Source organism: Oratosquilla oratoria, chromosome 24, assembly GCF_046742065.1.
Source record: "Oratosquilla oratoria isolate Oo_2021 chromosome 24, ASM4674206v1, whole genome shotgun sequence".
Taxonomy (NCBI): Eukaryota; Metazoa; Arthropoda; class Malacostraca; order Stomatopoda; family Squillidae; genus Oratosquilla; species Oratosquilla oratoria.
Window position 1 is genome coordinate 30542985 of NC_134800.1, and position 22961 is coordinate 30565945.

Genomic DNA, 22961 nt, shown 5'->3' on the forward strand with positions numbered 1-22961 from the left:
TATGGATAAAAGGAGAAATAAATAAAGAGGAAAGAGAGAAAACAAAAAGACTAGAAGCTAAGGGAAAAAAAAACGAGAAAAGAACAGTCAGAAAAAGAGAAATTCTATTGGAGAATAGTGAATATGAAAGTGAAGAAATGGTTCATAGTAGAGAAAAACAAAAGGGAAACAGAAAACACAATGGAAGTAGCAGAAAATTAAAAGTGTCTTTTACAAATATTGATGGCTTAATAACAGGCTTGAATGAACTGAATGATTACCTGAAGGAAAAAGAACAGGACATAATGGGAATTGTAGAGACAAAATTGAAAGGTCCACTACCACCTAACAGTTTAGGACATGGTGTATATAATTATTGGATTAGAAACAGGGAGGTAAAACAAGGGGGTGGAGTTATGTTCCTGACTAAGAAGGATATAAATGTGAGGAATGTCACATATGGAAAGAATAGAGTAGAGATGATTATGATGGAAGTGGAGGACAAGGATGGGAAGAGCAGAAAGTTTGTAGTAAATTATGTGCCTCCTAAAACGGCTTCGTGGGAAGAAAAAGAACACAAAAGTATGTTAGAAGACACAAGGATAACACTAAGATAATGGAAGATGGAGGAAGAATAGTTATAATGGGTGACTTTAATTGTAAAGAAATCTGCTGGGAAGAGATGACAGTAAAGGGTGGAGACAACCTATGGGGAAATGTACTACTTGATATGATTATAGAACATACAATGACGCAATAGATACAAGAGAATACTAGGTATAGAAATGAGAAAGAACCATCGAGACACTGGACCTAATAATCACATCAGAACCTGAAATAGTGGACAAGAATGAATATAAGACACCAATAAGGAAAAGTGACCACATGTTGGTTGAACTGGAACTAAATGAGGAAAAATACATGAAAAAATTAACAGTATAGAGAGGGAAGATCGATGTATGAATTTTTTTTTTATATATAAATTAAGAGAATACTTAAAAAAAAAAAAATAGACTGGGAAAGAATACACAAGGAGAGTAGAAGAGAAATGGAATATTTTGAAAAAAAATTCTATAAAGGAGTGGAAAAGTATGTCCCAAGACAAAAAAAAAAGAAAAAGAATATGTAAAGTGCTGGTACAACAAAAGATGTAGGGAGTTAAAAGACAAAAGAGATAAAGCTTGGATAAAATGGAAAAAAGACAAAACACCTGAAAAATGGAAAATATATACTAGTTATAGGAATGAATATGAACAAGTGTGCAGAGAAGAAAAGAGGAAATATGAAAAAGATGTCATAGAAAAATGTAAAGATCAACCAAAACTATTTTACAGACATGTAAAAAATAAACTGAAAAACAAATAAGAATTAGAGAAACTACGGCAAGGAGTTGAATACACAGAGAAAATAGAAATGGCAAAAACTATGAACAAGCATTTTAAATTAGTGTTTACAAGGGAGAACATGGAACCTAGAGATAAAGAATGGGAGGAGAAAGTCCCTCCTATGAAAGAGATAGAAGTATCAAGGAATGAAATAATGAAACACTTGAGTAATCTCGATGTCAGAAAATCGCATGGACCAGATGAAATAGCAAACTGGATTTTGAGAGAATGCAGGAATGAACTAACAGACAAAATACATAGCCTAATAAACAGTTCATTGAAAGATGGAAAAGTTCCAAAAGATTAGAAAAGAGCAAATATGGTACCAATATATAAAGGGGGAAACAAAGAAGACCCTACCAACTATAGACAAGTCTCTCTAACAAGTACAATAGCAAAAATTTGTGAAAGAATTATCAAAAGTAGATGGGTAAGGCATTTGGAAAAAACAATGTACTAAATCCAAGGCAATTTGGATTCAGACAAGGACGATCATGCGTCACAAACTTAATGCGTTTCTATTCAAGGCTAATAGGTGTAATAAAAGAAAGAAGTTGCTTAAGAAATTAGAAACTGCAGGAGGAATAAAGGACAAACTGCTGAAGTGGATGGAAGACTTCTTGTATGAAAGATAAATGAGAATAGTGATAAGAGACACTCTAATTGGGATGAAGTGATAAGTGGTGTTCCACAAGGAACAGTTCTGGCCCCAATAATGTTTGCTATATATATTAACCCCTTCACTTCAGGCCAAAATCTCGCGGGCAGCATTAGCTGCCAGACGTGCGATGTTGTGTCATAATACTCGCATCATAAAAAATAAAGTAACCCCCTGTATTGCTCGTTCTCTTTCACACGTGAATTTTGATAACCATAGAAAATATGATGAAGCCAGTTTACAGAGTATGGGGGTCACGCAGGTACAACTACAATAAATATAATCAAGACGCTGATATGGCAGCCTCACGTACCCACTTGCTCCTCATGACGCCTATGTAGGCGTCACCGTATGGAAGGGGTTAATGATATGGATAAAGGAATTGAAAATTACATGAGCTTCTTTGCAGATGATGCAAAATTGTTGAAAAAAGTGAACACTGAAGAAGATTGTGAGTCGCTACAGAGTGATCTCAATAAAGTATGGGAATGGAGTAGGAAGTGGGAGATGGAATTCAATACTAGTATAATGGAATTTGGAAGCAAAAAAATAGAGGGATCATAAAAATTGGGGGAAGAACATACATATACCAAGGCTTTTTCCCCCTTACAAGGGGGGTAGCCAAAAAGGAAAAGGCATAAAATCATTCCCATCCATTCCATCCCTGAATACACTCCACACCCCTCCACCCTCCCTCTTATCTTAGCACCTCCTGGATGACAGGTCATCCCTGCACCCTGTCCACTGCCCTGGGTCAGAAGCAGTGTCGCAAGACACAGCACATCCACAGCAAGGCCGCTTCATAAAATCAGCGACCCCCCCTCTCCGTCCCCCCATGCATAAAAGGAGAAGACGGGAAGAAATCATTTTGGGCTGCGTCAAATTTTGCTCACACATACTACCTCACCCCCCATCCCCCCTGCCCATTCCACCTCATGCATCACAACATCATCCATATACAACCATTCTCCATTCACCCGTCTTCTGTCCTCTCCCGTCCTTCCTCAACAGACATTCCCCTCTTTTCCAAAGCCCAGTTCACCCCATCCATCCACCTCATCCTAGGACGTCCCCTCATGTTCACTCCCTCCACATCTGCCTTCTATACCTCTTTTACCAGTATTTCTTCACTCATTCTTTCCATGTGTCCAAACCATCCTAATACTCTTTCATCAACCCTATCTCCCAACTCTCTTTCCACCCCTGTTCTCCTCCTCACCTCCTCATTTCTCACTCTATCTAGCCTAGTAATCCCCATCATATTTCTCAGACACCTCATCTCAAACACATTCAAACTCCTTCTCTCTTCCTCTCTCATGTTCCATGTTTCTGCCCCATACAGTGCTGTTGGCACAATCACTCCTTCATACAGTCTCCTCTTAGCATCCATTCCCAAATGTCTATTCCTCATTACACTCTTCAATCCACCAAGGCATTTACTCGCTTCTCTCAATCTACATTCTACCTCCACCTTCACTCCACCTTTTCCTGCCACATTTGCACCCAAGTATCTAAAACTATCCACTTCCTCCAGTCGCTCTCCCTTAATGCTCACTTCCAGTCTACTGCCACTTTCACCCCTTGTACATCTCATCACCTTACTTTTACCCACATTTATCTTCAGCTTTCTTCTATTACATACTCTCCCAAACTCTGTCACCAACTTCCTCAATCCCTCCTCTGATCCTGCCACAAGCGCAGTGTTGTCTGCAAACAACAACTGTCTCATCTCCCACTTTTCTCCAATTTCTTTAACCATCTCCAATCCCTGACCCACTACCCTTGCATTTACCTCTCGCACTACCCCATCCATGTATAAGTTGAACAGCCAGGGCGACATAACGCATCCTTGACGAAGTCCCATCTTTACCTCGAACCACTCACTCTCTCCATTTCTAATCCTGACACAAGCTCATAAAATCTCTTGACAGCTCCTAGAAGCTTTCCTCCTATCCCATATATATGGATAACTTCCCACAATGCCTTTCTGTCTACCCTATCGTAAGCCTTTTCCAGATCCATAAAAGCCCAAAAAACATCCTTCCCCTTACCTATAGCTTTCTCACATATTTGTCTTACCACAAAGATCTGATCTACACAACCTCTACCCATCCTAAATCCACACTGTTCCTCACCAATTACTCCCTCTGTTCCTCTCCTTATCCTCTCAATCAAGATCCTCCCATAAGCCTTCCCAACTACACTTAACAAACTAATCCCTATGAAACTACTACATTCACACTTGTCCCCCTTTACCTTGTAAAGTGGAACTATACACACACTCCTCCAGTCCTCTAGCACTCTACCCTCTCTCCAGCAAACATTAAATAACCTCACCATCCAGTCCACCATCACTGTACCTCCTTTTTTTAGACATTCTGCATGGCATCCATCCAGACCAGGTGCCTTACCTGCTTTCATCTTAACAACTGCCTGCACTTCATCCTTCCTTATTTCTCCTCCATTTTCCTCACTCATCACTCATTTTCTTAGCATTTCCCACTGCAACTATCTTTCCCTCCCTATCCTCCTTCAAGCAACTCCCTAAAATATTCTGCCCATCTTCCCCTTACTGCCTTTTCTTCCATTATCATCTCTCCATCTGCACTTTTTACCTTTTCTTCTCTACTTGATTCACCTCCTCTTCCTCTCTTAATTTCTTTCCAAAACATCTTTTTATTACTTTCAAAATTCTCAGTCATACTCTTACCCCACTTCACATCTGCTCTCCTCTTTGCCTCCTTTACCTTTTGCTTTACTTCTCTTTTCTTTTCTTTGTACCTCTCATATGACTCTCTCGTCCTATTTTGTAACCAATCTGTGAAAGCTCGCTTCTTCTCTTCTACAACCTTCTTTGTTTCCTCATCCCACCATTCACTACCCTTCCTTCTATTTCCTCCTGTCCTTCTTGTTCCACACACCATCCTTGCACACTTTGTGACTCCCTCCTTGAACCATCCCCATTCCTCCTCCACTCCTAGCTCCACTCTATCCTTCACTCCCTCCCACTCCTCCTTCAGCTTCTTTTCGTACTCCTTCTCCTTTTCCTTTTCCTTTAAAGAGTTCACTCTAAGCACCTCCCTACCTTTTGTCCCTTTCCTCTTTCTCCATCTATCCTCCACTCTCAACTTACCTTCCACCAAAAAATGATCTGATATTCCCCCACCCTCTCCCCTTAGCACATGTACATCCTTAACTCTTCCTATCATAATCCTATTTACCACTACATAATCCATCCACCACCCTCTCCCATGTGTACTTATGCTTGACTTTCTTCCGAAACACTGTATTTGCTATCATCAACTCTCTTTCTAGACACATTTCCACCATCAACTCTCCACTACGATTCTTTCCTGGAACTCCACATTTCCCAACCACTCCATCAATTGGACCATTTCCTACCCTAGCATTAAGGTCTCCCAGTACTATTACATTGACATTTCTCCCTAAATCCTCTATGCACTCATTTAAATCTATCCAAAAGGCCTCCCTTTCTTCTACACTCTTCTCACTGCCAGGCCCATATGCACTTACAAAGACCCACATCTCCTTTCCCAGTTTCACCTTCATCCACATTATCCTTGAGGAAACCTCCTTCCACTCCACTACACATTTACCTATCTCTTCACTTACTAGAATAGCCACCCCTTCCCTCCCTCGCCCTCTCTTCACTCCTGATAACCTCCCACTTACACTCCCAAACTTACACTCACCCTTCCCTTTCAACTTAGTTTCACTCAAAGCCAACACATCCATCTTTCTTCTCACAAACATACTACCTATCTCTTCCCTTTTACTCTCATCTGTACCACATCCACGCACATTAAAAGACCCAAACCTTAGGGTGCTGGTCCGAAAACTCCCAGACCCTCTTATGCCTTTACTTTTTCATTTAGGAATGTTCCTTGTGGGGCTACAAGGAGAAGGATGCCTAGTCCCAATCCCCGTCCCTTTGTTCTCGCCTCTTACGATCCAAGTGGAAATACTTGATGGCAGTACTCTTTTCCCCCACCACAGGGAATTCCCCCACCACAGAAAATGAATACTCAGAGAAATGGTACAGGACAGTATAATGGAGAAATAAAAAAAAAGTAGTAAACGAGAAAGACCTGGGAGTCATTATTATGAATAATATGTCCCCTGAGAAACATATAAACAAGATTTTTTGAGAAACTTATAATTTTATAAGAACAATCAAAGTGGCATTTACATACCTGGATGAAGAAATGGTGAAGAAAATACTAGTCACTTTGATAAGACCAAGATTGGAGTATGCAGCAACGACGTGGTCACCAAGTACAAAAAAATATATAACAAAACTTGAAAGAATACAAAGAGCAATTACAAAATTGGCACCAACACTCTCAGAACTATCATATAAAGAGAGACTAGCAAAACTTGAGCTACAGACATCAGAGCAAAGAAGAGAGAGAAGAGATTTGATAACTATCTATAGAATCATCAAAGGCATAGAAACTATTGATAGAGAGGATCTAATAAAATGGGATAGTAGAAATACAAGAGGACACGGAAAGAGAATCAAGAGAGACAGTTATAGACGAGATCTGAAATAGAACAGCTTTCCCCACAGAGTAATAGACATTTGGAACAAATTAGATGAGAAAGTGGTGTGTGCAAAAACAATACACGAATTTAAAAAGTCTAGATAAAATGAGATATGAAGACGGGACACCACAAGCAAAGCTCCCCTTCCCATAAAATACAACTAGATAAATACACACACACACACAGCAACAAATTAGAGAGGACATTGGTTCCATGTCCATTACCACCTGTCATCTCCATCCATAAAGTTGTCTAACCATTTCTTAAAACAACCGATAGTTTCAGCATTCACTATATAGTTACCGAGTCTATTCAATTCGTTGACCACCATATTAGTAAACCAGTTCTTGCCCATTTCCTTTTTAAATCTAAAACGTAAATTTCTGAGTCCATGTATCATTTTAGTCATTCTCCTCTCTACTGATTCTAGTGAATTGATATCCATTCTATAGGATGGAGACCAAAACTGTACTGCATAGTCAAGGACGGGTCTAACTAATGCTAGATAGAGTTTGATAATTACCTATGCACTTCTATTCGTAACCATCCTAGCAATGAAATCTAATGCTCCGTTTGCTTTATTCCTGGCACTAATGCACTGTTTCCTGTATTTAAAATCAGGACTCATAGCAGAGACGTCTTTCCCCTGCAAATCACATTTCACTATCTCCCACAATTTTTCAATTGGATTTATTTCTGGGCTATTACCAAACCAGTCTCTGATATACTCAATCACACAATCATCCAACCATTCACTCACTGACTTGCTTTGTGTGCAGGGGCCCCGTCTTGCTAAAAGATGGCCACCCACATATTGTCAAATGAGTAAGGAAGATAGTCACACAACAGCTCTAAACATACATACTGGTTTACTGTTTGGTATTCAGGAAGCACTTGAAGTTTAGCAGTGCCATACCAAGTAAATCCACCCCATACAGTGAGTGAATCCAGGTGTTTTACAGTAGCTTGGATGTAGTGTGGGTCAAGAGGGTCACTACCGGGCCACCAATACACATTTCCACCTCTGTTGTCAGACATTATAAAGGTGGGTTCACTGCTCCACAGCATACTCAGCTACTTGTCACTATCCCAACAGCTATATTTTTGGGCAAAAATGACTACTCTGCATCTGTTTAAGGGTGAGAAGAGGCTTCTTGACAGGTGGTGACCTATGTACCCAAGTGCCACAATCCTAAGATTCAGTTCAGACTGACACTTTGCCAAATAATTCAGGGTCATTTTCCTTGCAGTAAATCATGGATTAGACTCAAACTGATGTTTTACAAATGTCTAGGCCCTTTTACTGGTCTTCAGTGCTTTTCCAGACCTCTTATTCTGGGTGGGAGTGGAGAGGCCACCCTTCCAGTGAAACTTGGCAACCTAACGCTATGAACACATGCCAACCTGTTTGACTACCTCCTTCATTGTACGACCAGGTTTCCTTGGGGCTACAATCTGGGCAATGGTTTCCTACAATAAATCCTTACTAGAACCCATATTCACAACACTGTGGGGGTTGTTTCAAGAGGTGGCAGTGGGGGGGTCAAGAGGCAGAGACACACATGACACTCATGGCACAAATCCTTCTCCCATGGTAGCAAGACAACAACTGAGTGTGTTGGTTTCTGGCAGGATGATTAGTTCCACCCACAACACTACAATGGTAGGCAGCACATTCAAATGGCACAAAAATTCACCCCCCTTAATGGTGTTTCCACTTTTGACATTGCATTGGTCCACTGTATAATCCATAACCTCAAGCACTCATCTGCTAGTGGTTTGGACAACACAAGTAACATCCACTTAAAACACCTCTGACCACACAGAATACATGTACTCACCAACATTGCAAACTACAGCTATATCATACCCAATATCTGGAAGCATGGGAAAATAATCACAATCCCTAAACCTAACAAAGAACCTACAGTTTCAGCATCACACTGCCCAATCACACTTCTCTGCACCCCCTCCAAAGTTACAGAACAACTCATACTACAACTTGTCACTCCACATAATCCTCTTTGCTAAATCACAACATGGTTTTAGGCCTCTACACTCCACAAACACTCTTTTGAATGACCTTAACCACTTTGGTACAATGACACCTACGTAGGCTTTAAGAGGCACAAGTAGGTACATGAGGATACCAGCATCAGCATCTTGATTATGCATTTTTTTGTAATTGTACACGAGTTACCCCCAGATTCTGTGAACTAGTTTGATCATGTTTTCTGTGTTTATTATTACTCAGAGTAGAAGAAAACAAGTAATACAGCAGTGACTATATATTTTATAATGAGAGTAGTGTGATGAATTGTATATATGGCAGTCAATGCTGCACAGAATTTGACTCTTACTTAAATGGTTAAACAGTTTTTGATGGAATCAATTTACACAAACTCCACACAAAACACCTCTTATAACATTAGACATTTTTAGTATAGCTTTTGGTACTATTCCGACACAATCTCACAAACAAAATACATAAAATGCCCAAACAAGTTTTTGCCGATTTTTGTCAACTTATTTCTGGCCCAGTTGTTTAGTTACTAACAAGCATAAGTATACAGAAGGCAACTTGTATTGACAAGTATATTGTTGAATGATTCAGTTATTATTTTATTACATAAATAATATTTTATTTCTCATTTCAGAGCCCTCAACATAACTGATAAAAAATTGGTAATTTGTGCTTGTCTGTTGTACGAGTTTAAACATGGTACAAGTGCATCATGTGTTTCTTGTAAGCTATGTACAGCCTTTGGTGAAGGTGCAGTAAGTGAACGAACTGCACATAATTGGTTTCAGAAGTTTTGTTGTGGCAATGAAACCCTCGAGCTGGACAACCAATATCCCTAAACAATGAGGATTCAGGTTTAACATGTCATGAACTAGCTTCGAGGTTTAATGTAAGTGATGAAACTATAAGACTGCATTTGCAACAACTGGGGAAGAAATGGAAATTAAGTAAATGGGTACCATAAGATTTAACACCATCAAACACACTGCAGAGGTTTACCATATGCTCTTCTCATCACAGTAGACTAAAAAAAAAAAAAAAATCTTTCATCGAATTATGACGTGATGAAAAGTGGATCATGCATACAAACTCTAAGAGGAAACATAATTGGTTATCGTTGGGTGATCCTTTGCCACAAACTTCAAAGGCACCACTATTCCAAAAAAACTTTTGCAGTGTGTTTGGTGGACATGTCAAGGAATAATTCACTGTGTTTTTAAAAATGGGTGAAACCATTACTGCTAACAAATATTGCGAGCAACTTGAACGAATTCAGGAAAATTTGTTGAAGAAACAGCCTGCATTAGAAGACAGGAAACAAGTTTTGTTTCTCCTGGACAATGCTCGCTCACATGTTGCAAAATATTACAGAATAGCAGAGCTAAAGCGGGAGATTATGCTTAATCCACCATATTCACCAGACCTCTCCCCAACAGATTTTCACTTGTTTTTTAGGCTTAGATAATCATATAAAGAACAGGACATCTAATTATGAAGACGACTTGAAAATGGAAATGCATAACTCAGTTGTTGAACTGTTGGGAGGTCATAGAATGTGATAGTTCATATTTTGATGAATAAATACATTTAAGAATTTAAATATGCATCTTTAATTTCCTTGATAAAAATCAGCAAAACTTTTTTGGGCACCTGAATACAACACAGACATACAAAATAATACCAAAACATGACTGGCCACTTAATTGGTAGGCAGAAATGAGGAGGAAAATGGGGATGGAAAGGGAGCTGGGAGATGGGGTGGATGAAAGAATATTAGGATGGTCTGGACACATGGAGAGAATGAGTGAAGAAAGACTAGGAAAAGAGGTGTGGAAGGCAGATGTGGAAGGAGTGAACATGAGGGGACGACCTAGGATGAGATGGATGGATGGGGTAAAAGGGGCTTTGGGGAAGAGGGGCATGTCTGTTGAGGAAAGACAGGAGAGGACAGAAGATAGGGGTGAATGGAGAATGGTTGTTTATGGATGATGATGTGATCCATGAGGTGGAATGGGTGAGGGGTGGGAGGAGAGGGAGTATGTGTGAGAAAAATTTGACACAGCCCAAAGGGAATTCTTCCAGTCTTCTCCTTTTCTGCATGAGGGGACGGAGAGGGGGGTCGCCGATTTAATGAAGCAGCCTTGCTGTGGATGTGCTGTGTCTTAGGACACTGCTTCTGACTCAGGGCAGTGGACAAAATCCAGGGATGACCCATCATCCAGGAGGTGCCAAGATAAGCAGGAGGGAAGAGGGTGGAGGGGGGGAAGAGGGTGGAGGGGGGGAAGAGGGTGGAGGGGGGAAGAGGGTGGAGGGGGGGTGGAGTGTGATAGCGATGAAATGGGTGGGAGTAGTTTTTATGGAGTACCTCAGGCCTCAGTCCCTACACCCCAGAAATACAAATATCTTCTTACAGAGATGACATAACAATTACATACACACATCATAATGCAGACAGAGCCACAGAAATACTACAACCATACCTCAACACACCCAACACCTGGTTCACCACAGTTTCAAAATAACCTCAGCCAAATTAATAACCACACTTCTCACCAACTGGACAGCAGAACAAATATACACCTCTTTATCAAAAGCACCCTTATACCATACATACACACTCACCCAAGATTCTAGGAGTAACATGAAATACATCCATATCATTCAAACAACACATCACAAACATATAGACAATATGCAAACCTAGACTCAACACACTAATATCACTTGCAGGCACAACATTTGGACACAACAAAGAAACTACCATTACAGTATACAAGCAATATATATACTCAGTGTTGAATTATGTGAGCCCCCACATGGGCCTCTAATATTGTCAAGACACACCACAACACCCTACAGACTTTACAGAACAAACACCTGAAGATAATTACTGGCTGCATAAACACATCATCTACAGACCATCTACTCCATGAAATGAAAGTCATCAAAATCAAGGATCACCTTTACATGAAAAGCACACAAACACTTGACACAACCTCCACAAGCACAGCCCACCCTCCTATATGGCAAAGGACCCACACATGCCAAGAAACATCAAAACAACACCTAAGTACCCATATCACACACACTTCATTTCCTACACAACTACCAGATACCTACCTCCAGTAGTATACCATAATCATATCACTCACTGCTCCATCAAAACCAACTGAAAAACAACACACTACTACATACCAGACACCCTGACATCCATCTCTCTGTATCAGCCACCAACCAGCCCTTCTAAATTACCAGATTTCTTTCCAGGAAATAAAACTTCACCCCATACTATTCAACACACCATGGAAGACTGCATTGTACACAATTGTACATGTCTACAACACAACATATACCATATATGCTAGCGTACCAATCGATCCAGCACATAAGTAGACCCCTAAAATTCTGAGGTGTATTTCAAGATTAAGCCTATATTCCCCAGATAAGGCAACCCATGAAAATAAGGTAGCACCATTTTCCCACCCCTAATGTATAAAAAGGAAAACCTACTTTATCTCATAAATACATGGTAGCTTAATGGGAGGCTAGGATGGTGCCCCTCACAGAGGGCTACGTAGCATGGAATTCAATGAACCATGCCCTTGGTTCAACTTCGCTGGTGGCAGGATTCGAACCACCCTCACCTCGACCTTCGCCGCAAGTAACGACACCCTAACCCGCTCAGCAATTATTAAGGTATTTTTTGCATCATTAATAATGTCTGATGAGAGAGAAAATCTGTACAACAGTTTCAAAGTCTGTACAGTAGTTCCTCACTACTGATGGTGGTGGTAGTAAGATAGCATTTTTGCAACAAGCTCAGTTCAACAGCTGGCTGCTTGGTATTGGTAGTGCCACTGGTACACCAATCAGCTATTGTAAATGTCAGATTTTCAGGGCTATGTTTTCTACTACTGCAAAAGAGTCCTAACTCACAGAATAAACCAGCCTAATCTACCATATGAGTTATGTCCTTGATATTGTTATATTTTCTACATTACATAGAATTGCCAAATATGAGTTTCAATAAGAAATAATTGTAGTGGGCTGTGAGTTATGGCAAGTGGTGTACAATTAGTTTTATGCTAGTAGTTTCACTTGTTTACCACTAAATGGTAAAGGTTCTCATTATGTATTTGGCATACAAGTTGTTGTCGTTCCCTAGACTGTCTGTCCGAGCAGTCCCGTCTCCCCAAGGAAGGCCACAGCCGAAACTGGGTTTTCCCACAAATCCTTTATAGAGTGTATGTTGTGTTGTTTGCGTGCATGATTGTGTATCATACAAGTTGACATCAACACCTGATTTTGGAAAGATGTTTTTAGGGATCAAATGTTGACTTTTATACCAGCATATATAGTACTCTATAAGGGATTTATGAGAGAACACCATTACAGCCATGACATTCCTCAGGAAGACTGGACTGCTCAGCCTGACAGCCTAGAGAAAGTAATCTTCATCATCATCATTATGACACCCCTCATATAGGAGGTAGCTAAGTCAAAGGCCCAAACCCATTCACACCCATTCCACTCCCATCCAGCACACTTGTTTCCCTCTCATCTTAGCTCCTCGTGGATAAAGAGTCATTCCTGTCTCCTGCCCACTGCCAAGGTCAGAAACAATGCAGTAAGACAAAGCACATCAACTGCAAGGCTGCTTCACTTAATCGGCAACCCCCATCTTCGTCCCCTCATGCAGAAATTACTGAAGACTGGGAGAAATTCCTACAGGCTACGTCAAAATATCAACCGCATACAACTACTACCCACTCCGGTCCTGGAGCTGCAACGTCTACGTCGTGGGACCACCCCCCAACCCCAAGAGTTGGGGGCCAATCAGCAGCAACCACCCCTGGCCATCAGCTCTACGCAGATGGCACCGATCCCCAAAGAGGAGCTACGCCTACCTGGGGGAGTACCACAATCCTTTTTTCCAACATACAATGTTACGTTTTTTCTGCACTGAGGGGTGATTTTCCGGCGATCACCCCTCTTCTTCTACTTTTAGCCGGAGATGTAGAGAGCAATCCTGGGCCCACCACAAAATACACATGCCCAACATGCTCTAAACCCATTACTTCGAGCAGACAGACAAAGGGCTCAGTTCAGTGCAATATGTGCAAAAACTGGGCCCACCTCACTTGTACAACACTTGCTGACACAAACCAATACACAAACACTTGGACATGTTCTACCTGCCCTCCAGTAACCCCACTCCCACCTCCCCAACCACAGCCAACACCCTTACCCACTCCCAATTTCCCTTTGCCCTTACCCCCGATTAGTACTCCTCTTCCTTTGTCCCCGATCTCTCCTTTCCCCCCCTCTGACCCAGATCCTACACCTTCCCCACTACCACCCCAACCTCAACCCCAAACGGCAACATACAACACATACAAAACACACAACATCAACATATTACAACACAACATTGATGGTATCAACACTAAAAAACATGAACTTGAACACTTTCTTAAACAACACAACATACACATTGCGATTTTACAAGAAACAAAACTAAGACACTCACACAAAACACCATCATTTCATAATTACACCACCATCAGACAAGACCGGACTGACGGCAATGGCGGTGGACTCATCACCCTGATCCACCAGTCCATCTGTTTTGTGGACACAAGTGCCACAACCAAAATTCTCCTCCCTACCACAGATAACACAACAGAAACCCAATCCATTCGAATCCGCACATGTACATTCCCCCCCAATCATCCCCCACAGTTCCAAACACCTTCAGACCTCAACTTAGCCAACTAACCTCAATCCCCAACCTGATCATGGGTGGTGACTTCAACGCCAAGTCGTCTGCCTGGTATGTCGACAACCCTGACACAGACAGAGGGCTTGATATACAGACTCAATTCGACTCATTGACTATCATGAACAACACGCATAATCATACACATATCCCATACCAAGCCCTCTACACTCCCTCCTCTCCTGATATCACCTTTTGCTCCCCCTGCCTAACCCCAACAACATCATGGAGAGTGGTCGGAGCCCTTGGCTCTGACCACCTTCCAATCATCATCACCACCAAAACAAGATGCACCCCAGCTGGCCACAGACACACTTACACCAATTACAAGAGAGCTAACTGGGAAGCTTTTACTGAAGAGACAGAACAACATTTTGAAACACTTAACAGTACACCAATCACAAACATAAACAATGCTGTGCACGCTTTTAATACAATCATACAAAACGCAGACAAGAGATACATCCCTAGAGGCAACAGAAAATCACACAACCCCAACTTCACACCAGAAATCCAAGGCCTCATCAGACAACGTGACACACTTAAACACGATACCCCCACACCTATCCCTCAAAACATAGCAGACCAAATACAAACACTAAACACTGTGATTGCCAATAAAATACACAAACAAAAAACACAAAATTGGCAAAACTTTATCAATACACTTGATCACAAAACAAACACCAGCAAATTGTACAAAACACTCAACAGCATCACACTATCCAACACTAACACTACACGCTCTCACGCAGCAATAATCACAACAACAGATAATCTACCCTCAAACAGACAACAAGCAAACGCACTCATACGTCATTTTGCACAGACGAGCCATCTTTCATCTCACCCTGACGACCGACGCACCATTCGACGTAAGAAAGACTTCCCCACAGACTCAGACTATACACCCTTCATAGACAGTCAGACAAAACTCATAATGCATAATCTCAAGCACTCATCTGCCTGTGGCCCTGATAACATAAGCAACATCCACCTAAAACACATTGGACCACAAGGTATACACGCACTCACAAACATTGCAAACTACAGCTATTCACACAACACTATACCCGACATCTGGAAGCATGGTAAAATAATCACCATTCCAAAACCGAACAAAGATCCAACAATCCCAACATCGCACCGCCCAATCACACTTCTCTGCACCCCCCTCTAGTCATTGAACGCCTAATACTTCAACTTGTCACACCATATATTCCCCTTGCTGACTCACAACACGGTTTTAGGCCACTACACTCCACAAACACTCTTCTGACAAACCTCACACAAAGAATTTTAGATGGCATCAATTCAGATAGGCCCCACCACAGAACACTTCTTATAACATTGGACATTAGTAAAGCTTTTGATGCTATCCCCCGCCACAACCTAACAAATAAAATATATAACACAGACATGCACAATAACACCAAAAGATGGCTGGCCAATTATCTGGCAGGCAGGAATGCTCATGTGTCATATAATGGCCAATCATCGCACATCAGAAACATTAAGAACGGAGTACCACAGGGCTCAGTTCTATCCCCCACATTATTTAATCTATACATGCATGACTTACCCACACCAGACACCTCAGAAATACAAATCTCTTCCTACGCAGATGACATAACAATCACATGCACACATCGAAACACAGACAAAGCTGCAGAAATAATCCAGCCTTACCTTGACACACTCAACACATGGTTCATCACAAACAGACTCAAAATAGCTCCAACCAAATCTACAGCAACACTTCTCACCAACTGGACAAAAGAACACAAATACATACCTCATCTCTACATCAACAACACTCTAATACCACACACAAACACACCGAAAATTCTTGGTGTAACATACGATACATCCATGTCTTTCAAACAACACCTCACAAACATAAAAAACAAATGCACACCTAGACTTAACGCACTTAAGTCAATCACTGGAACAACATTTGGACAAAACAAAGAAACTAATATAACAATATACAAACAATGCATACGCTCAGTGATGAATTATGCGAGTCCTGCATGGGCTCCTAATCTCAGTGAGACACCACAACACCCTTCAAATCATACAAAACAAAGCCCTAAAAACAATTACAGGCTGCACAAATACAACACCTACAGACCATTTACACCATGAAACTAAAGTCCTCAAAGTCAAGGACCACCTCGACATGAGAGGCACACAAACACTTGCTGCAGCCACCACAAACACATCACACCCGCTACACTACATAGCAGAACACCCACACACACCAAGAAACATTAAAACTACACCCAAAGACCTTTATTACGCACAGATACTCTCTTCTCTTCCTCCACAACCACCAAATACCAGCCTCTGGAAACATATTCATAATCATATCACTCACCGCTCCATTAACACACTGAAAGACAACACACTGCTGCATGCCAGACCCCCTGATATCCACCCTTCTGAATCCTCTCTCCCACGAAAGGACAGAGTCCACTTGGCCAGACTGCGATGCGGTCACCACCCAGCACTCCTAAGCTACCAGAAGAGGCTGGACGACCGTGTTGTGAACAGCTGCCCAGGATGTAACACTTCACCCCATACCATACAACACATAATGGAAGACTGCATTATACACAATCATGCACGCAAACAACACAACATACACTCTATAAAGGATTTGTGGGAAAACCCAGTTTCGGCTGTGGCCTTCCTTGGGGAGACGGGACTGCTCGGACAGACAGTCTAGGGAACGACAACAACAACAACTACCCACTCCTCCCTATCTCCCTCTCTCTTCCTTACTTGACAAAATATAGGAAAGAGAGAAGACAGGGAGAAAATCCCTTCAAGCTGTTTCAAAATATCCATACACAGTCATTCTTCACTCACCCCTATCCTAAACATTCTAACTTCCTTGCACAACAGACATCCCCTCATGCTCAAAGTCCTTTTCACTCCATCAATCCATCTTATCTTCAGTCACCCCCTCAAGTTCACTCCATCCACCTCTGCCTTCCACACATCTTTTGCTAATCTTTCTTCATTAATTCCTTCCATGCGTCCAAACCATCCCAATAATCTTTCATCTTCCCTATGTACTAACTCATTTTGCACCCTTGCTCTCCTCCTCACCTCATTTCTCACTCTATCCAACCTTATAACCCCAACCATACTTCTCAGACACTTGATCTCACACATTTAAACTCCTCCTTTCTGCCTCTTTTAAATTCCAAAGCTCCACCCCAGTGTTGTAAGCACAATCAACCCTTCTTATTTGGTAAACCTTTGTCTACTGACTTAATCACAAAACAAACACCGAAAAATTGTAGAAGACACTCAATCCCATTAAAATATCCAACAATAACACAACACGCTCTCACACAGCAATAACTACAACAACAATCATTTTACCCTCTAACAGACAACAAGCATACACACTCATAAATCATTTTGCACAGACAAGCCATCTCATCCCTCATCCTGACAACTGATGCATCATCTGACATAAGAAAGACTTTCCCACACACTCAAAATACACACCCTTCATATATATCCAGATGAAACATATAATCCATAACCTCAAGCACTAACCCACTTGTGGTCCAGACAACATAAATAATATCCACCTAAAACTCTTCAGACCATACAGAAGACTAGCATTCACCAACATTGCAAACTAAACATCATATCCAATATCTGGAAGCATGGGAAAATCATCACAATCCCCAAACCTAACAAAGACCCTACAGTTCCAGCATCACACTACACAATTGCACTTCTCTGCATGCCCTACAAAGTCAAGGAATGCCTCATACTACAACTCATCACACCACCATTTTAGACCACTACACTCCACAAATGCTCTTCACTGACCTTAAACAAAGATTCTTTGATGGCATCAATTTGGATAGGCCTCCACACATAACATTTTTATAACACAATCTCACAAATAAAATATACAACACAGAGATGCACAATAATACCAAAACATGGGTGGCCAATTATTTGGCAGGAAGAAATGTGTATGTGTCATATAATGGTCAATCACTGCACACCAGAAACTTTAGGAACTAAGTACCTCAGGGCTCAGTCCACCCCCCCACACTCTTAAATCTATACATGCCCAATATACTCACACTCCACAACCAAGACATACAAATCTCAAAACACACACTCCTCATAGACAGCCAGATAAAGCATATAATCCATAACCTCAAGCACTCATCTGCTTGTGGTCCAGACAACATAGTAACATCCACCTGAAGCACCTTGGACCACACAGTATACATGTACTCACCAACATTGCAAACTACAGCTATTCAACACATCATACCCGACATCTGGAAGCACGGGAAAATCATCGTAATCCCCAAACCTAACAAAAATACAACAGTTACTGTATCATACCTAATCACACTTTTCTGTACCCCCTCCAAGTCATAGAACACCTCATACTACAACTTGTCACACCACTTTGTCCCTTTGCCAAATCACAACATAGTTTTAAACCACTACATTCCACAAGCACTCTTCTGACATATCTCACCCAAAGGGATTTTTGATGGCATCAATTTATGTAAGCACCCACACAGAACACTTCTTATAACCCTAGACATTAGTAAAAAACTTTTGATGCTGTCCTCAAACACCATCTCACACACAAAATATATAGATGTGCACAATAATACCAAATTATAGTTGGTCAATTACTTGGCAAGTACAAATGCCTATACATTATATAATGCCCAATCATCACACAACAGAAACTTTAGGAACAGAGTACCTTAGGGCTCAGTCCTATCCCCCATAATCTATACATGCATGATACCCCCACACCCCACACCTAAGAAATACAAATCTCTTCTTACGCAGATGCTATAAATAACAATTACATGCACACACCATAACACAGAGCTACAGAAATACTATAGCCATACTTAAACACACTCAACACCTGGTTCATCACAAATATATTCAAAATAGCCCAGCCAAATTCAGTGACACTTCTCACTAACTGGACAGCAGAACACAAATACATACTATGCCTCTTTATCAACAACACCTTCATACCACACACACACCCCAGATTCTTGGAGTAACATATGATACATACATGTCATTCAAACAACACATCACAAAGACAAAATGCACACCTAAACTTAATGCACTTATATCACTTTCAAATGTAACATTCAAGCACAACAAAGAAACTACCACTACAGTATACAAACAATATATATGATCAGTGATAAATTATGCAAGCCCTGTATGGGTCTCTAATCTCACTAAGACACACCACAACAAATTACACTTTTCAGAACAAAGCCCCAAAGACAATTACAAGCTGCACAAAAGTCCTCATAGTCAAGGATTATCTTCACATGGGAGGCACACAAACACTTGTCGTAGCCTCCACACACACAGTCCACCCACTACACTACATGGCAGAACACCCACACATGCCAAGAAACATCAAACAACACCCAAATACCTGTATCACACACAAAAACTCTCATCTCTTCCTCCACAACCACCGGACATCAGTCTCTAGAAACATATCCATAATCATACTGCTCACTGCTCCATCAACAAACTGAAAGACAACACACTGTTGCGTGCCTGACCCAAATATCCATTCCTCTTAATCCTCTCTTCCCCAAGAAGAGAGTCCAATTAACCAGGCTGGTCCTTCAAGTTACCAAAAGAGGCTGGATGACAGCATCACAGATAACTATCCAGGATGTCATAATTCACCCCATACTATACAACACATTGTGGGAGACTGCATAATACACAATCATGCATGCCAACAATACACTATATACTCTATAAGGGATTTTGGGAAAATCTCATTCCTGCAATGGTGTTCCTCAGGGAGATGGTACTGCTCAGGCAGACAGTCTAAGGAACAAAGACAATGACAATGCCAACAACAACCTCTTCATATAATCTTCTCTTTGTATCCATTCCCAGTTGCCTATTTTTCATGACACTTTCCAGTCCCCCAAGACACTTCTCTCAATCTACAATTTACCTCTACCCTTACTCCTCCATTTGTTGCCATGTGTAACCTCAAACATTTACAAGTGTCTACTTCCTGCAGCTTCTCTCCTTTGAGACTTACTTCCAACTCACTGCCATCCACTCCCCTTGTACATCTCATCACCTTAGTTTTACCCATATTTACCTTCAATTTTCTCCCACTGCATTACTTCCCAAACTATGTCACCCACTGCCTTAATCCCTCCTCTGACCCTGTCACAAGCATGGTGTCCTCTGAAAACAACAACTGGCTCACATCTTACTTCTCTTCATTATCTTTAATCATCTCCAATCCCATGCCCATTATCATCACATTTACCTCCAGTACCACCACACCATCCATGTACACACTGAACAGCTATGGCAACATGAAACAGCCCTGATGCAGCCCCACCTTTACCTCAAACCACTCACTCTCTCCATTTCCAATTCTAACACAGGCTCTACTACTGTTATAAAAACTCTTGACTGCCCTTAACTGCCCACTTGCTGGTTCTATTCTATTCTATATACCAAGGGCTTTATCCCCCTTACTGGGGAGATAGCTAAAGTCAAAAGGCATATATCTACTATCCACTTCATTCCCACCCACTCCACTCCCATCCACCATTCCTTCCTCCCTCTCATCTAAGCTCCTCATGGATGACTGGTCATCCCTGTATCCTGCCCACTGCCCTGGGTCAGAAGCAATGTAGCAGGACACAGCAGCCTGTCTGAGAAGTATGGTATGGGTTACAAGGTTAAATAGAGTGAAAAATGAAGAGGTGAGGATGAGAGCTGGGATGAAAAAGGAGATGGCAGACAGGGCTGATGAAAGAGTACTGGATTGGTTTGTAAACATAGAAACAATGAGTGAAGAAAGATTAATAAAAGAGGTGTGGAAGGTAGAGGTGGAGGGAGTAAACTTGAGGGGACTACCGAGGCTGAGACAGAGAGATAGGGTGAAAAGGGCATTGAACAAGAGGGGAATATCTATCCCACTTGCAGGTACCTTTCATTATCTCTAGTTAAGACAAAATCTCAAAATGGTAATGATATTGGCAAAAGTTTCCCAGTAGCTCAACCAGACCAATGATAAGCAGTTCCCAACACCTTTTAAAATCTATATCATAAACCTCCTGAAACTTATCAAGCAAGCTTTTGTAAAAAATTATATCAACTTACCTTTTTGCGTTCATTTTCTAGTGTATAAGTATTACTATGTCCTGGACCTTCCTTCAGTTTCCGTACTGTAGTGTAGAATTCTCCTATTAAGTCATGGCTTCCATTTGAATGGAAATTCATACATCTCACTTTTATGTTCCTGCATAAAATAAAACAAAAATAAAAATAACTTATTTGTTCTGTTAATAAAATGTTGATGATATTCTTTGATATGTAGGACACTTATGTAGATCACTAGAAAAACCAACGTAGTAAAAAATGGAGGCCTTATAATACATGTATATACATATACCTAAAGTCCCTTTCCCCCACGAGAAAAAATATGTATAATACACCATGTAAATTAAAAATTTATGAAACAGACAGAACATTCCTTCAGGCTGCATCATTTCCTCATCAATATATAAACTCTCCATTCACTATTTTCTGTATCCTCTTCCTTGCATCTAATGTTCACTTCACTCCATTCATCCACCTAATTCTTGGTCTTCCCTTCAAGTTCCCTTAATTTACTTCTGCTTTCCAAAATCTTTCTGCAAGTATTTCCTATTCTTTTCACATGTCCAAAACATCTCAACATTGAACATTCTGATCAGCCCTACCCGTTTGAAAAAAAATGAATAAATATCTACCTACATACATACATATACCAAAGGCTTTTTTTCCCCCTTACATGGGAAGTAGCCAAAAGACAGGCATAGAAATCACTCCCACCTATTCCATCCCCTACACACCCAACTCCCCTCTACCCTCTTCCCTCCCTCTTATGTTGGCACCTCCTGGATGACGGGTCATCCCTGCATCTTGTCCACTGCCCTGGGTCAGAAGCAGTGTCACCAGACACAGCACATCCACAGCAAGTCCGCTTCATTAAATCGGCGACCCCCCAAAAAGTAATAACAGGATGCACCAAAACTACTTCTATTGGACACCTACATACAAAAACCAAATCCTTCCCATAGAATCACATATATCTATATACCTGGTATGTTAACAACCCTGACACAGATAGAGGGCTTGAGTTATAGACACAGCTTGACTCACTAACAATCATGAACAACACACATCCCTCATCAAGCCCTCTACATCCCCTCCTCTCCTGACATCACCTTTTCCAAATCCAGAAGGGCCCAAAAACATCCTCACTTTTTCCAAAGCTTTCTCACATATCTACCTTACCACAAAAAATCAGATCTACTTAACCCCTACCTGTCCTAAACCCACTCTGTTCCTCTCCTAATCCTCTCAATCAAAACATTCCCATAAGTCTTCCCAACTACACTCAACAAACTGATCCCTCTGAAAGTACTACACTTGTATTGTCCCCTTTCCCCTTGTAAAGCTGAACTATACAGGCAGTCCTCCAGCACTCTACCCTCT

At 41.1% G+C, this 22961-nt stretch overlaps 1 protein-coding gene across 3 annotated transcripts in view; it reads right to left on the bottom strand.

Moving 5' to 3' along the window:
- LOC143038532 (copine-8-like) overlaps nt 1-22961 on the bottom strand; it is a 177201-nt gene that overhangs the window by 62663 nt on the left and 91577 nt on the right. For all 3 annotated transcript variants that reach the window (XM_076207838.1, XM_076207839.1, XM_076207840.1), the window contains one exon: nt 21582-21720. In XM_076207838.1, coding sequence (XP_076063953.1) covers nt 21582-21720 — 139 coding nt within the window. The remainder of the gene's footprint in view (nt 1-21581; nt 21721-22961) is intronic.